The 15,208-nt window shown below is 34.1% G+C and overlaps 2 protein-coding genes across 2 annotated transcripts; one reads left to right on the forward strand and one right to left on the reverse strand.

Annotated features, from left to right (window-relative positions):
• Window positions 1-1,370: 1,370 nt before the first annotated feature.
• Window positions 1,371-4,283, forward strand: LOC110673631 (peroxidase 19-like). The gene is made up of 3 exons (XM_021836765.2): window positions 1,371-1,743; window positions 1,914-2,114; window positions 3,511-4,283. The coding sequence occupies exons 1-3, from the start codon at window positions 1,447-1,449 to the stop codon at window positions 4,090-4,092; spliced, it is 1,080 nt and encodes a 359-aa protein (XP_021692457.2). The 5' UTR covers window positions 1,371-1,446; the 3' UTR covers window positions 4,093-4,283.
• Window positions 4,284-12,669: 8,386 nt separating this feature from the next.
• On the reverse strand, window positions 12,670-13,604 carry LOC131175907 (proline-rich receptor-like protein kinase PERK2). The gene is made up of 2 exons (XM_058140600.1): window positions 13,110-13,604; window positions 12,670-12,765 (listed from the first exon to the last, which is right to left on the reverse strand). The coding sequence occupies exons 1-2, from the start codon at window positions 13,602-13,604 to the stop codon at window positions 12,670-12,672; spliced, it is 591 nt and encodes a 196-aa protein (XP_057996583.1).
• Between the last annotated feature and the right edge of the window lie 1,604 nt (window positions 13,605-15,208).

Raw genomic sequence — 15,208 nt, forward strand, 5'->3', positions numbered from 1 at the left:
TCTCTACCATTTAAAAATGGCTGCCCACTGGAATGAGAAGTAATAATATTTGAGTGCCCATGCAGCTTTTACTGCAATCACGCAAGAAAAGCCTCTGCTCTATTGAAGACACAACTGAGAAGCAAAGGTAACTTCCCACTGATTGTTTTTATTCTAGACAACAGAACCAATGGTCTCAAAAGGATTCTTCATGTTCTTCTTCTTTCTTCTGGGTGAATTGAGGTCCCTCCTCTTTGCACATGCCCTGCATTTAAGAACTTACCTTTGCTTGAGAAGTGGGACTCACTTTATCTACAATAAGTTTTTTTTTTTATTATTATTAAAATTTAAATTCTTAATTGAATTATAGCTTATAAATCACAAAAAGTGATCAGTTATATACCAAACTTTTCATTTTATGGTCACTACTCACTACCACTAGCATCTGCTGGCTACCTTCGTTGCATATAGCACTAGCCACTAGTAACAAAACTATTTCATAGCCATGGGTAACCTGTTGTGTTCTGGCCAGCTTGATGTAAATATCCCCTAGACTTAAACCTAGCAAAGGGACGGCTTGGAATTAAAATCATCTGAGAATCAAACTGATTTAATTTTAAATCGAATTAGATTAAAATTTATCAAAATCAATCTTAATTTAAATTTAAACTAATCGATTCAATTTTAGCTCAAAATCCAATTAAAAAAATTAAAATTAAAAAATTTCAACCGTTGAATTTAATCAAAACTAAAATTTAATAGAAATTGGGAGGACCCTCCCATAAATTTTGAATAAGAATCATTGATTTTAATTTAGAATCCGTCCAAACCAACACTTTAGTCAACTCTACTAATACTGTTTACTTGTAGTCTTTAGGTTATCTCACAAAATCTAACTCCCAAAATTTTAAATTCCTTTCTAAGGTCAATATGTAATTAAGCAAATCTTTAGACACAAGAATGATTGCATAGAAAAAAAAATAAAGAAAGAAATATTGAGAAGTGATAGATAGTGATTTGTCTCACTTGTAGAAGACAAAAGTAACAATAATTAAGTCTTCAATGAAGAATGATTAGTGATTCCATTCCATATGTTCTTGTGACTGTATTATTCATGCTAATTTTGTAAGTTCAAAACTATTAGCTAAAACTCCCAAATTTTGAATTGCCCAAGAATGCGAAGACTCTGGAATTTGAATCAGGCGAGCAAGATTTGAAGGGCATTCTTTTATTTTTCCATATCTACCAGCTTTATGTATAGGTATTGGCCTTCACGGGTGTTGATTCTCCATATATATATATATATATATATATATATATATATATATATATATATATATATATATATATATTTTCTACATGGCTATCTGTCCCAAAAAATAAAAACTTCTACTTCTGTGCTCTTCACTTTTATATTTTCCACTACCATTAATTTCTTTGTCCTAAACTTCAACATATACACCAAACATGCCTGCTCCAACCTCCTCCTCCTCTTCTTCTTCTTCTTCTTCTTCTTCTTCTTCTTCTCCTCGCCTTCTCTCACTGTCTTTTGTTTTCACTTGTTTGCTCATTTTCTTGCCAATTTCTCTAGCCAAAACCACCAATACTACTCGCCCTCCACACCAACTCTCCGTTAACTACTATACAAAAACCTGCCCTCAACTTGAGCAACTTGTTGGTTCAGTCACTTCCCAACAGTTTAAAGAAACGCCAGTTTCAGGGCCAGCCACCATTCGCCTATTCTTCCATGACTGCTTTGTAGAAGTAATAATCTAAATTCCACAATACTATTCATTATTTTTCCATGCATGCATACGCATTTTAGCCAAATTTTCCTCACATGCATTTCAAGCAAATTCTACAATGCCATTTTAATTATTTTTGGGTTTGCGTTTTAATTGATCCTGAAAGTATATGTGCAAATATTATTGAAGGGCTGTGATGCTTCAATAATGATATCAACAAAGCCTGGAGGCACAGAGTTGGCAGAGAAGGATGCAGAGGATAATAAGAACTTGAGAGTGGAAGGATTTGAAAGCATTAGGAAAGCTAAGGCCTTGGTTGAGAGCAAATGCCCTGGTATTGTCTCTTGCGCAGATATTCTTGCAATTGCAGCAAGAGATTATATCCACCTGGTATGCCCCTAACTTCTTCTTACTCCTTAAATTTACTATCTTTTTCTTCAAACTTTAATCATCTATATTTTCATTTGTTTCAACTTGAATTCGAAATTTCATAGAGAATTTCAATATCTTTAAATTAAACTTAACATCATTCTTGACTTAATGATATCCTTTTAAGATTATAGAATATTCTCAGAGCACATGAAAATAGTTTTCTCTCTCACGAAAAAGTGACTTCTCATATTAAATCCATATGATTGTGAGAGAGAAAATGTCTTTTACCTTTTAATCCTTTTGTTAGGTTCGAAGAGAGTGTTGAATAAATAATATATTAGTTCATTTTAATCTAGACTTGTATAAGTAATTACTCATTTTAATATTGCAATCCCACCATTTACATATAGCACTTCCCAACACATCTAAAAGGAAACTTTAGTAAAACTGCCTAACAAATGTGGAAAATTAATGGTAACTTGATCCTACAAAAGTCCAATTTATAGTGCTAGTCTTTTGATATGAACAAATCAAAAAAGGACATTTTAGTTTCCCTCTCTTATCTGTAGGTAAGATTATATGTTGCAGTGCTCATAATATGCTTCCAAAGTAGAAAGGTGGAGAGGAAGATTGATTTTGTCATTTTTAACAAGTATTTATAACTCAACACACCCTTCTAGGAGAACGAGAAAGTACAAAAAAACAAACATATTTCCATGTTCCCCATTTGTTGTTTATAATGACATATGTGATTTGAACAGCTAGGTCAGTGTGCTGGTAATTTGTCCTTGTTTATAGAATGAACTTCTCTATGAATGTCAAGATTAATCAATTCGGCCTTGAAAAATTAGGGCTAGGACATTGAAACACCAAATGCCGCATTCATCGGTAACATGATGAGAGTACAAGTGAGACAAGAACATGGACGTTTGTCTTAGATTGTTCTGAAACAAAGATCTACAGTTGAATTTTATGCTTTTTTTATTTTTTTAAAAAAATTAATGGACTATAACCCATTTGATTTTAGTTGAAGTTCTTTGATTTGTGTTGTATGATTTTAGTTATCTCAAATCGGATTTTCTATGCTATCTACTTCTAAATTTTGTTGTTATTATCATATATTAAAAAAAATAAATTTATAGTTTTTTTATACAATTTGGTTTTAAATAGAACTTAAATATGATACTAACACCATTAAACTAAAATGCATTAGTCTTTAAAAATTCTTAATTACAATAGATATCATATTACAATAAATCAATACAAGCGCAACATGGGTTAATGGGTACAAAACACTTCATGTTATAGGCAAGTCTTTCTCTGGGTTCTCCCTTTTTTTTGTTTTTTTGCTCAATAATACTACAATGTAACAATGGAGTGTTGTAATTTGATATGATACATATACATGGCACAGGCAGGGGGACCTTATTACCAAGTGAAGAAAGGGAGATGGGATGGAAAAATATCAAAGGCATCAAGGGTGCCTTATAATCTCCCTCGTGCAAATTCAACAACTGATCAACTATTGAAGCTTTTTAACTCCAAAGGATTAACACTAGAAGACCTAGTGGTGCTTTCAGGTGCACATACAATTGGATTTGCCCATTGTAAGCAATTTATTAGCCGCCTTTACAATTATAAAGGCACCAAGCAGCCTGACCCTGTAATTGACCCAAGGCTCCTCAAGGCACTGAAAATGTCATGCCCAGAATTTGGTGGAAATGCAGATATTGTAGCACCATTTGATGTTACTACTCCTTTCTTGTTTGATCATGCCTATTATGGAAACTTGGAGGCTAAATTGGGTTTGTTGGCATCTGACCAAGCTCTGTTTTTGGACCCACGGACCAAGACCCTAGTTCAGCAGCTAGGGAAGGATAAGCAGAAATTCTTCCAAGCATTTTCACTAGCAATGGATAAAATGGGTTCTATTGGAATCAAAAGGGGAAGAAGACATGGAGAGAAGAGGAAAGATTGTCGCCTACATGCATCATAGATACAATTCGAGCTTGATATATTTGTTTTTCCTATCATTTTTCACGGGAAAAAAACTGTTGTTAGGTGTTTTGGGGTTTTCTCATTGTATTTGATGCTTGAGATTTGTAGGAAAGGCGCTTGTGAATGCAAGCACAGTGATACAAATTTAGCAAAACAATATTTGGAAAAAAAAAAAGATCTTTTTTTTTTCTCCCCACAAAGGTAGATTGAATGCTATTACTAGCTCTCATTTCTGTGAACATGACAGACCACACTCCATCGTTTTTGGGGAACAATCCCATACCACAGATATACAACTCCTTTCCCTTGATGGGGTAGTTACATGCATTGGCATGATTAAAGAATAAATAAGATATAGTTCTTCTAATGCCATTTCAAAAATAGTGCTTTAAACTTAAAAGCTTTCTAATTCGTGCTGATTTCATATACTATAATTTTACAAGCACACATACGCCACAAATTTTTTTTTGAACTTGAAAGCAACAATGATCTTATTATTTGGCCCAGTGGAGCATGTGGAATAATGAAACAGAATTAAGCAAAAAGGTTTTACTTAATCTGTCATCCACGTCAAGTCCTGGGCAGAAAAGTACAGCAATGAACCAGCGACCTTACCCAGATAACAAAAGGGATTGCAATGGACCAGTGACCTTACCTACATAAATTCTGAATCTAAGGGTAAACACAGCCTATCATGCAGCTCAACTATTGGATAAAAGAAAATTGCATTCAAGGGTAATGATGAGATCAGCAACTACACTAACAAATGTAATACAGAAAACTTTATAAGCACCTTGCAGAAACAAACACATGCATTAATAGTTTAATCATGTTACCTGCATCTGTCAGACATGAGTTCCTATGACTTTGTTGAGAGAATAGTTGCTGCTGTAAATATTGCTTCTTTTCCGATACGCAAAATCTCCATGTTTTGCATCATAACATGGAATAAAACTTTCAAACTTTGTGACACTTGAAACGAAAGGTGGTTGAAAAACAAAAGAGGTGCCTAAATATGTAATGTGAAAAATAACTAAGAATAAGAGGTATTTCGCAGAAATCCATGCTGTGTTTCTTTAATGCACAAGTTGCTTGCTAGTACTTACAAAAAATTAGTTGTTCAGACTATATGTGCAAGTAGAATTATTAAAAAGAATTGTGAAGTCTTACTTGTCCGTTCTTTTCAAACTACCAAATGCAAAGATTACATGCTCGTGCATTTCCACCAGAAAGTTGCTTCTCACTTTGTGTAACCCCCCTATATGCATAGTCCTGTGCAAATCACTGTTTCGGTGATTAGTGTTGTTCTAAATAATTAAAAGAATTAGAATCATATTTAAGTCACCTAGAAAAGTCTTGAACAAAAATTAATAGTGATTACATACATATCAGAAAAATAGAATATAAAAAATTAAATAAGCCGGGGGTCACAGCGATGGGTGACCGCACCGAGAAGTGATTGCGTGATCAGTTAAAATCCTAATTTCGTACGGGACATTATGACACAGCAGTCCTAAGAAAAATTGCGAAGCTAGAAAAAATGTAAAAATCACAGAAAAATATAGAGAACCAGATCAAATAATTAGGTCACAGTTCTGCAAGAAATACTGAATTATTGGCAAACCGGATCAGACCGGCGATAGGCAAATTGATCAATTCACCCCTAGAGGTGACTCATGACCTAACTGTCCAATAAAATGTGAGAAATTAAAATTGTGAAATATATAATTAAATTGAAGAAGTGAGGAAAAATAAAGGGAAAAGAAAAGAAAAGAAAATAAGGATTAATGACATCACTTCCATGACATCATGCATGATCATAAAAATAATTTCCATTTAATTATATTTTTGACCAAGTCAAAAATAGGATAAATACATAAAAATAAAAAAAAAGAAAAACCAATTTTGGTCTTCTTCCTCAAGTGGTGCCGCCACCTTCTCTCTCCATTCTCTTTCATTTTTTCTTTGTCTTCCTATATTAAAGCTCACTTTGAGCTTTTACGACCCTAAATTACCTCATAAAATTCTTACGAGAGTTGTAGAAACCTTCAAATTGGACCTCAAGAAGAAGATTGAAGGAAGAAGAAGAAGAAATTGAGGAATCAAGGTAATTCCAAAGAGGTTAGTTTTCAATCACTTATTTTCTCTTTAAATTCATGCTCTTACACTTGAATTAAGTTAAAATTTGATGAAAAATTGAAACAATTATGTAAGTAAAGAAATCCCATGAATTTCGGTCATGCTAGGGATAAGTGGAATCGATGGTGCTTAGTTAAATTAAACATAAATTTTTAGTGAATTGATAATGGACAGATGATGTGTATGTGTAAATTTCATAAATTGAGAAAATTGAGAAATTAGGGTTCTTGAATTAGGGAAAATTAGGGAAAAATTAGAGATTTTTGAAATTGAACTAAATTGACTTAATTGGGACTCAAAATGGTCAATTGGGATCAATTAGGATGTGTTTGAATGTTGAGAAGTGAAGTCAAATTCAGATTGGTAGGAGTTCAATTCTGGACAGCCTGACCTTAGTCCACTTCAAGGACTAAAACTGTAAATCTGCCACTCCAATTGGTGTGAGGCCAATTGAAAATGAAAGTAGACACATAATGCCACCATTTTCATGCAGAAACCCTACCCTGAAAATGACTCTAAGTTAGTAAACAATTAGATTAAACACGGAATTGGCACACTGCCACTGTACAAATATGATCAAATAAACAGTGTTTGTTCATTTGGCCATAACTTGGTGTAGGAAGATCCAAATGACCTGAATTTTATACCGATGGAAAACTGAGACATAGCGCTACAACTTTTATGAAGAACACAAACCTAAATTCTGATCATAACCCATTTGAAAGTGAGCTGTAGTCGGTACACTAAAACTGTCAGAACCAGAATTGTGCTCAGAATTTTGGATTGTAACCAATCCGACCAGCCTTAGAAAAATAGGCACAAATTGAGCTACAAAACTCTAAATGAAGTGATTTAAAAAAGGAATTAAAGCTAAGACAATAAGGAACAACTTTGATGAATGACATTTAGCCAAATTCCTACAGTAACTAGACCAATGAAACAGTAGAAAATAATGACCCAAAATTAAAAATTTACAATGTCTCTTAGGAAGCTTAGAAATTGAAATGGCAACCAATGCCAACCAATTTGACACTCAAAATGTGGTAAGTGGGTGTCATTAGAATTAACATACCCTTTAAGTATGAAAAAGTCAATATTTTGACTTAAATAGTATCATGAATAGTGTCACCATACACAAAAATGTAGAGGGCCTAATTTAAGAACCGTAATGAGTAGGATAAGTCGGCAAAGAATGAATACTGAAGCACTTTAAATTATGTGTTTCAGTTGGAAAAGGATCTTCGAAGGAAAAATGAAAATTGGAGTAAATTGAGTCAACAAAAGAGGTTTGTGCACAACTAGTTTTCCATTTATAATATTTTGCATATTTCCTTTAATTAAATGAGTTTATTTTCTTTATGTATTATGTTTCTTAAGCATTGAACTTATTTCAACAATTATGAAAATGTGTCACATTATGAATGAGTTTAGTTTTGGAAAATGGTTAAATTATGACTTTATTGTTATTATGGATTGAAAAGAATTTTGCTATGAAAAATTATTATTGGAATATGGTTACATGGGAAATGGATAAAATATATTTTGAATTCTGATGGGCATAAAAATTATTGGATATTGGAATTGACATTGAATTGAATTGTATTATGAATTTTATGCTCACAAAAAGAATAATAAAATTTATGAGGTTATTTTATATCTCACTATAGATGCTTGATTTGGTTATTATCCATCCATCATTTGTTGAGGAGACACTGGAGTTAGCTTTGTTTTGATTACCATGGTACGTACACATGCTTAGATCCTCCTCTTATCAGAAGTTAGATCTAAGTTTAACTTGGCTCTTTTCGGAAGTAATTTGTTGTGTGGATATAATGTGTGATGTGACTAATCCGCAAGTATACGGGTCGTCTCAAGTAATAAAGTGATGAATCAAGTATCGTTCCCACGAGGATTTGCTGTTTGATTACCAAACTATGAATGAAGCGATTATTTGGGCTAATGATTAATGAATAAATGGTAAATGTAAATGAGCAAGGTAAATTGATTAATCTAATTGAAATGGGTAAGGAGCAAACAAATAAATTATAATTCTAGTTCGCAATTAAACTAAATTAACAATGGGTAATTTAAATGAAAGTCTAATTATGGTAAAAGTGATTCCAGAGTTGGGGTTTATGCATAAATTAATTGGGATTTGTCTTGGGCATTCCAATTTTAGGGAAAAAATAGAGTTTGAAGGAAATTGATTCTAAATTCCTTTGATATCTTTTTCAAGCAAACCAAAGTGTGTTCTAAAATAACCAAACCTACTTTCGTATGTTATTTGATTACTTTAAAACCCATTAAGTTTTGTAACCAATAATTAATTCCTCTTAAAATCCTAGTTTATTTCTAAATCTAGGTTATTTTAAGTTTCAATCCTTGGTTATCTATCAATGACTTTCACCTTTCGGTCCTTCAATCAAAGATTAATACAATAACCAACATTAGGCAAGTAAATCAAGCACACAAGGAAGGAATCAAAACTCATATTTATGTAAAATAAGGAAATACCCAGTCCAAATCCACAAATTAATCTAAAACATGTTTCCCAACTCTGAAATCTAAAGAGATTACTCATTCATGATGGTATTTACAAGAAAGATTGATGGAAAAGTAGAGAAAAACATGATAAAAGGACTAAAATAGAAAAACCTAGGTAGAAGAACCAAAATCTCTGGTTTCTGGAGCTCCAGAACTGGTGCAGCAGCTCCTCCCTAAAAAGAATGGCGTCTCCTCCTCTTCCTCTATTAAATTTTCTTTCCTCTTTGTCTTTTCTCCCTTTCCTCTTGTGGCAAAAATAAGGAAATGATGAATTTTTATCGTCCCAAAAAGTTGCCCTAAAAGTAAATAAGAGCCAAGGAGTGGATAGGAAATGAGGTGTAAAATTATCCAAGTCAGCAGCATCTTTCACGTTCTGGGCAGTCTGCTTAGGGTTCGGCTTAACCCTAAGCAGCTTCTTAGCAAATTTCAGCTTCTGGTCGCACTGCCTGCTTAAGGTTAAGCAGACCTTCAGCAAATCTCGGCAGACTTAGAGTAAAATGGACTTTTCTGCTCCTGCTTGACTTGTGCTGCTCCTTAAGCACTGCCGCTTTACCCTAAGCATGATCTTAAGCAAAGCCTCAAGCAAATTTCGGCTGGTTTGCTCTTTCAAGGCTTGATTTCTTTAACTTTCCTCCATGCTTAAAGAACTCCAAATCTCTTCAAATCACTTCCTATTGCACTCATTGATCTTCGATTTGCCACAAAATCCTATCAAAAACAATAAAATTACAAAAATCAAATATAAAGTATCTAAAGTTAACAAATAAAATAAAATAAAGCTAAAAACATAAAATACACTAAAATATGAGGACAAAATGGATGCAAAACTACCCTAAAATGCCTATATGAAATGAGTGTAACAAATTCCCCCAAACTCAAACATTTGCTTGTCCTCAAGCAAATTAAAACAATTAATGCAATTTGGGGTACCTTACCTTAAATTTATGAAAATTACTTATCCAAACTCTCAAACTTACTTTTAGCCACCAACAAACCATATACCCACTTTCAAGATGCAAAGAATTCAATCCTTACCAAACTTATCACCGCTTAGTCTTGGGTCAACTATCCATATTATCAAGCCCAAACCAATCAATCACAAGGAATAATCGTGCCTAAATAGACTATAGGGTAATCCATAAACTAAAGTGTCTCAAATAATAATGGAAGTAAATGAATGGATTAATGATATCCTAATCCCATAGGCAATTCTCCTATTCCAATCTCCACTAATGTAGCAAAACACCATCAAAAGATCAAAAGGACTTTCAAGGGTTGTAGCGGGGCTAAGGGGTGATAATGTGGCTAACAAGAAAGGGATAAGGGTAACAAAATATGAGAATAATCAAATTATTAAAAGATCAAGACACACAAATTATTATTATTATTTTTTTTTTGAATCATTTGGGAGAAGGAACTTTATAACTATTCACCAATGCTAGCATATAATTTTGAAGCTTTTAGAGGGACTACATAAATAATATTGAATTTGAATTACAATTGTCCCTTTCAATTCACCCCCAAACTCATTTCTTTATGTACTTGAGTGGTGAATTACTTTACATACCATAATTGAATTTGCTAGCTTTTTTTATTTTAGTCACTTCTCCCAACTAATTGTCATATATATTTTTTTTTCTATCTATTTTTTTATGTGTATCTATCACTCAAAGGATTATTCTCATAGAGGGTAGGTAAGTGTTTGGGTTTATGGCTAGGTAGTAATGTGGGTTCCAAAGGAATAAGAGGGATAAATATAGGTTTAAATTGGTTCCAAAGGGAAATTTTGAAGTGAGGTTGGTTAAGGCTAAAATATAGATTTAAAATTCAAAGAATGCCTAGATCATTTCTTTTTCAAGTGCATGCTATGATTTCGCCTTGAAAGGTTTAGGAAGATTGTTCTAGGATTGGTGAGACATCAATTAGCTATTTCTTACCTTAGAGTTTTCTCTAGGCACTCAAAATCAATGCAATTGATTGGGTGGCCCTTGGCTAAGAAGATATAAACTAAAGCAAGAATCTAATAACTTTGCACCTATCTAGAACTTTCAATCCATCAAACCCTTCTAAAAGTAAGCTTAATTGCTCTTCAAAGTAATTCTCAATCCTCTAAGGACAAGGTAAAAAAAATTATTTTTATGATATGCATGATCCTAAAATGAATGCATAAATTGAATTAAAACTAAGTGTAATCTATATGAAAACTATATGCAAATGTATGTATATGGGTATAGACATGTGTGAGGTTTATATATAAGTGTATGAATTATCTATATATGGATGAATGAAATGCAATAAATGAATGAATGAATGAAAATTTGAAAAATTTTGCAAAAATTTTGCCCTCACCCCCAAACTCAAATGAAACATTGTCCTCAATGTTTAAAATGAATGCAAAGATGGGCAAAATAGTGTGAATTACTTAATTAATGAAATTTATACAATTGGGGATTAAATTAATATAAGCTCAAGAATTCCAAAATTAGCTCAAAATGATATTAACAATGAAGGCTTAGAGAGAAAAATGTGAAAAAGTATCCCAAATGTATGAATTTACATTGCTGAAGATGTTGCTTAACCTGTTGCGTAGGGTAAAGCGAAAGCATAAGCATTGGCAACATACCATAAGCATAAATAGTAAAAGGGTAAGCTGTTACCTCCAAATGATGTGAAACATATGCGGCTCAAAGAAAATTGTGCAACTCATCAATGTCAACAAAATTAGGATTGAAGAAAAAGATAAAGTGCAAAAATAATGTGCAAGAAAATGAAAAAGTGTAAAGAAATAAAATCTAACAGTTAAATCTAAAATTAAACCAAAAAGCATTCACATAGTAACTATGTCCATAGCAAAAAATAAAATAAGATAAAGTAAACTAAAGGAAAGAAGTGCAAGTATAATCACAAAAACTAATTACCAAAGTATTACAACTATTACTAAAGTTTGAAAATTAACATAAACAGATTACAAAATAAACCTAAAATAGAAATTAAAACTGTTGCTACTGATCAAGTTCTGCGGTCAAGGCTTTGCTGCTGTACTAGGGTCTGCTTCAGGTTCTACAGTAGGTTCATTGTGATCCGAAGCTTCAGAAGCAGTTTCCAAATTTTCTGTGAGGTCTTTCATTTCTTGAAACATGTCTTGGCCCCAATGATATAAATTGTTGTAAGATTGGGCCAGTTTGTTGTAAAGTTCCAACATTTTAAGTTGATGCTGCTTCTGTTTCTTTTTAAGAGATAAAAATCTCTTTTTAAGTTTCTTTTCGAGCTTCTTCTTTTGGTAAACTTGCTGCTGACCCATGGTATCAATTTTGACTTCTAAGCTCTTCAAGGTAGCAAGAATTCTGTGGTGTCAGGTGAGGGAACAGATGGTTGGACAGTGAAACTTGCTATCCTGGATTCCAAGGATCTTAAGAGGGACAAAATGTCTGCTGAAAACTGTGGGGTAGTGGTTGGTTGGGGTTCTGCTGGTGCAAAGGTAGTGGGGTCTCATTGCACGGTGGCTTTAGGATGTCTTTAACAGAGTATAGGTATGGCCTACTTTCTCACAAACATCCATGTGCAGCAACATTGTGCTGTCTATATATGATTCACCAGAAACTGGCAGCAACTTATATAGACTAGCATCAAAGCTAAATGAGTTTGCTATAGCAGTTATATACCCCCCCAAAAACTATACTACCTTTAGTATGCTTCGTGACAATTTGGTGCCAATGAGTAGCTATGAAATGAGCTGTGCTTACTTGTTTTCTCTCCTTCATGCACCACAAGAAAAATAAGTCTCCAGCTCCCACAATACTGTTACTGTGTCCCCTTCCTAAAACAGTGTAAAAAAGAACCTATGGAGGTATTTCAACACATGATCGACTATCCCAGAGGCTTTTACTGTCCTCTATCGATAATAACCCCCAAAAGGTGCAATATCTTTCCAGAATTGAACAGGGTCATAAACAGTTTGCTGCCACTCAATATTTTTATACCCCGAATCCTGAAAACCAAAATTGCATTCATAGCATCCATGTCTAACTCCCTATCAATTCCAGCACATCGAAAATATATTACATCTTTATGCTCAGGCACTGTTGGTTTGAAATTCAGCCTTAAGGAACTCAAAAATTCCAGGGTCAAATCCTTGTACACTGGTTCCCTAATCTTAGAAAAATTAGTCCAGCTGATAGCATCCAAATAGGCAAATACAGAATCATAAATGCCTAATTCTTTTAAAATTTGCTCATCCATATATTTGTTTGCCAAAATAGGTTTAGAAACTAATTTCTCATAGGCATTTTTCATATCCATATCCTTAAAAGCCCAAGGTAATGGAGACATTACCTCCTCTATGTCATTAGCAAATGACGCAGGTGCTGCTGGAGAGTTCAAGGGTGACTGAGACACAGGTGTTTGGATCGCTGGTGCTGGAATTTGCGAGGAAGACCTAGTCCTTTTGCTGACTGGTTCAGAGCAAAGTTGAGGTGGACAATTTAGGTCGAAAGGAACAGAGGGTACTCGTTTTCGTTTTCCGACAGAGGTTTTCTTGCGTCTACCTGCAGCCTTTTGAGTTTTGCCTTTAGTTTTCGTTTGAGTAGGTGCAGGCTCAGGCATTGGTTCTGGGGAATGAGTGTCGAGAATTGGTATTTCATTTTGCGATTCAGTTTGCGGCGAGAGGGGAGTCGGCGGAATGAGGGTTGGTGTTTGGTCTGGGGGTAGTGGTGGCGACTGAGGTGGTGGCGATTGAGGGAGCGGCGGCGTTTGTGGTGGTGGTGACTGAGGGAGTGGCGGACTGGGACTGGGGTTAGGGTTTATGGGTAGGGAGGATGGAGTACCCATTTTCGATTGGACAGAGTATCGAGATTTCCTGGGTTTGGGTTTGTGGGTAGACCACATTTTAGTTCCCACCACTTATTGAAAAGAAAGAAACCTTTCAGCTTCCCGTAAGAATTTGCAGGAAAAAATGGCGTGGGAAGGGAGTCGGTGAGGTTTATCGGGAGTTTGAGCGAGGCTTTTATAAAAATGGCGGAAATTTTTGGGTTTTTTAAAATGTGGGGTAGACATGTGGTAATATGGGTCATGCTTGGGGTTAAGCATAAGGTTCAGCAGAATTTGCTTAAGACTCTGCTTGACAAGCAACATCATCAGCAAGTTTCGGCAGGTTTTTGGAAAAATTGTAGTTTTGCTTATCAAAAACAGTCCAAAAGCTATGGAATGCTATCATAACCCTCAGCAATTACCAAATACACACAAACACCATAAAATTTAGGGGTTTAAGCTCATCATCTCTTAGAACTCATCAAACACTATATATTTTCATTTAGCTCATGCAAGCATTTTTCAATTGAGGCACCAATTGTGACTACCCTTTTACACACTTAATGAAATGATCTCCTTTCTGAACTTATACCAAAAGTACATTTTCAGCAGCATTTGAGACAAGTTCCAAACATTCAAAAATTGCAGAAAAGACATAAAAATTGACTTTTTAAGCAGCATGAATAGTAGCAAAAATCTGTAGACTGTAAAAACTAATAGCAATTCAAACAAAAACATGTAAATTCCTATCAGACTACAAAATTATATATACACTAAAAGGTAAAACTTAACAAACACTATTTTTGCACCTCAATAAAGCTCACATCAGTCCTAAATATCAAAATTGATCCTCATTCAAGTTGCATTTCACAAAATTTACACAAGACACAAAATCAAACATGTGCTATCAAGTAGATTGCAATATCAGCAATTTAGCACAAGTTTAAAGGTGTTATTGTTCACAGGTACTGGATAGAGTGTAGAATTTTGCTTATACTTGCTCTCTTTCAATTCTTTCTTTTTGCTACAAGTGTTAATTTGCTCAATCTTCATGAATGACCTATAAAAGATAAACAAATGTCACTTTTGAGTTTAATGAGGGCAAAAACTGAAAATGAAATGAAATGGAAAATTAACAAACTATAAATGGATACGCTTGGGTTGCCTCCCAAGAAGCGCTTGTTTAAGGTCTTAAGCTTGACCTTCCACTCCAAATCACCTAAGTATCCCTGATTGGAGAACCAAGCCATGAAACCTCTACAACCTTTTGTGTGGGTTCTCCAACAATATAATGCTTTAATCTCTGCCCATTAACTTTGAAAGTCCCTGAGGTTTCATTTCCTATCTCAACAGCTCCATAGGGATATACCCTTATAACAGTGTAGGGCCCTGACCATCTTGACTTTAATTTTCCGAGAAATAACCTTAACCTAGAGTTCTATAGAAGAACAACATCCCCTTCCTGAAATTCTTTCCTCTTAATATGCTTATCATGCCATCTCTTAGTTCTTTCCTTGTAAAGCTTGGCATTTTCATAAGCATCCAATCTAAGTTCCTCAAGTTCATTTAGTTGCAGCATTCTTTTTTCTCCTGCAGTTTTTAAGTCAAAATTTAGTGTCCTTATG

Source organism: Hevea brasiliensis, chromosome 18, assembly GCF_030052815.1.
Source record: "Hevea brasiliensis isolate MT/VB/25A 57/8 chromosome 18, ASM3005281v1, whole genome shotgun sequence".
Taxonomy (NCBI): Eukaryota; Viridiplantae; Streptophyta; class Magnoliopsida; order Malpighiales; family Euphorbiaceae; genus Hevea; species Hevea brasiliensis.

Bases quoted from the DNA above. Each gene is read 5' to 3' on its own strand.
- LOC110673631 (XM_021836765.2), top strand. From the start codon at position 1,447: ATGCCTGCTCCAACCTCCTCCTCCTCTTCTTCTTCTTCTTCTTCTTCT. The intron at 1,744-1,913 runs GTAATAATCTAA...ATATTATTGAAG, and splicing joins TCCATGACTGCTTTGTAGAA to GGCTGTGATGCTTCAATAAT. The intron at 2,115-3,510 runs GTATGCCCCTAA...TACATGGCACAG, and splicing joins CAAGAGATTATATCCACCTG to GCAGGGGGACCTTATTACCA.
- LOC131175907 (XM_058140600.1), bottom strand. From the start codon at position 13,604: ATGGGTACTCCATCCTCCCTACCCATAAACCCTAACCCCAGTCCCAGT. The intron at 12,766-13,109 runs GTAATGTCTCCA...TTTGGTTTTCAG, and splicing joins TTGCTAATGACATAGAGGAG to GATTCGGGGTATAAAAATAT.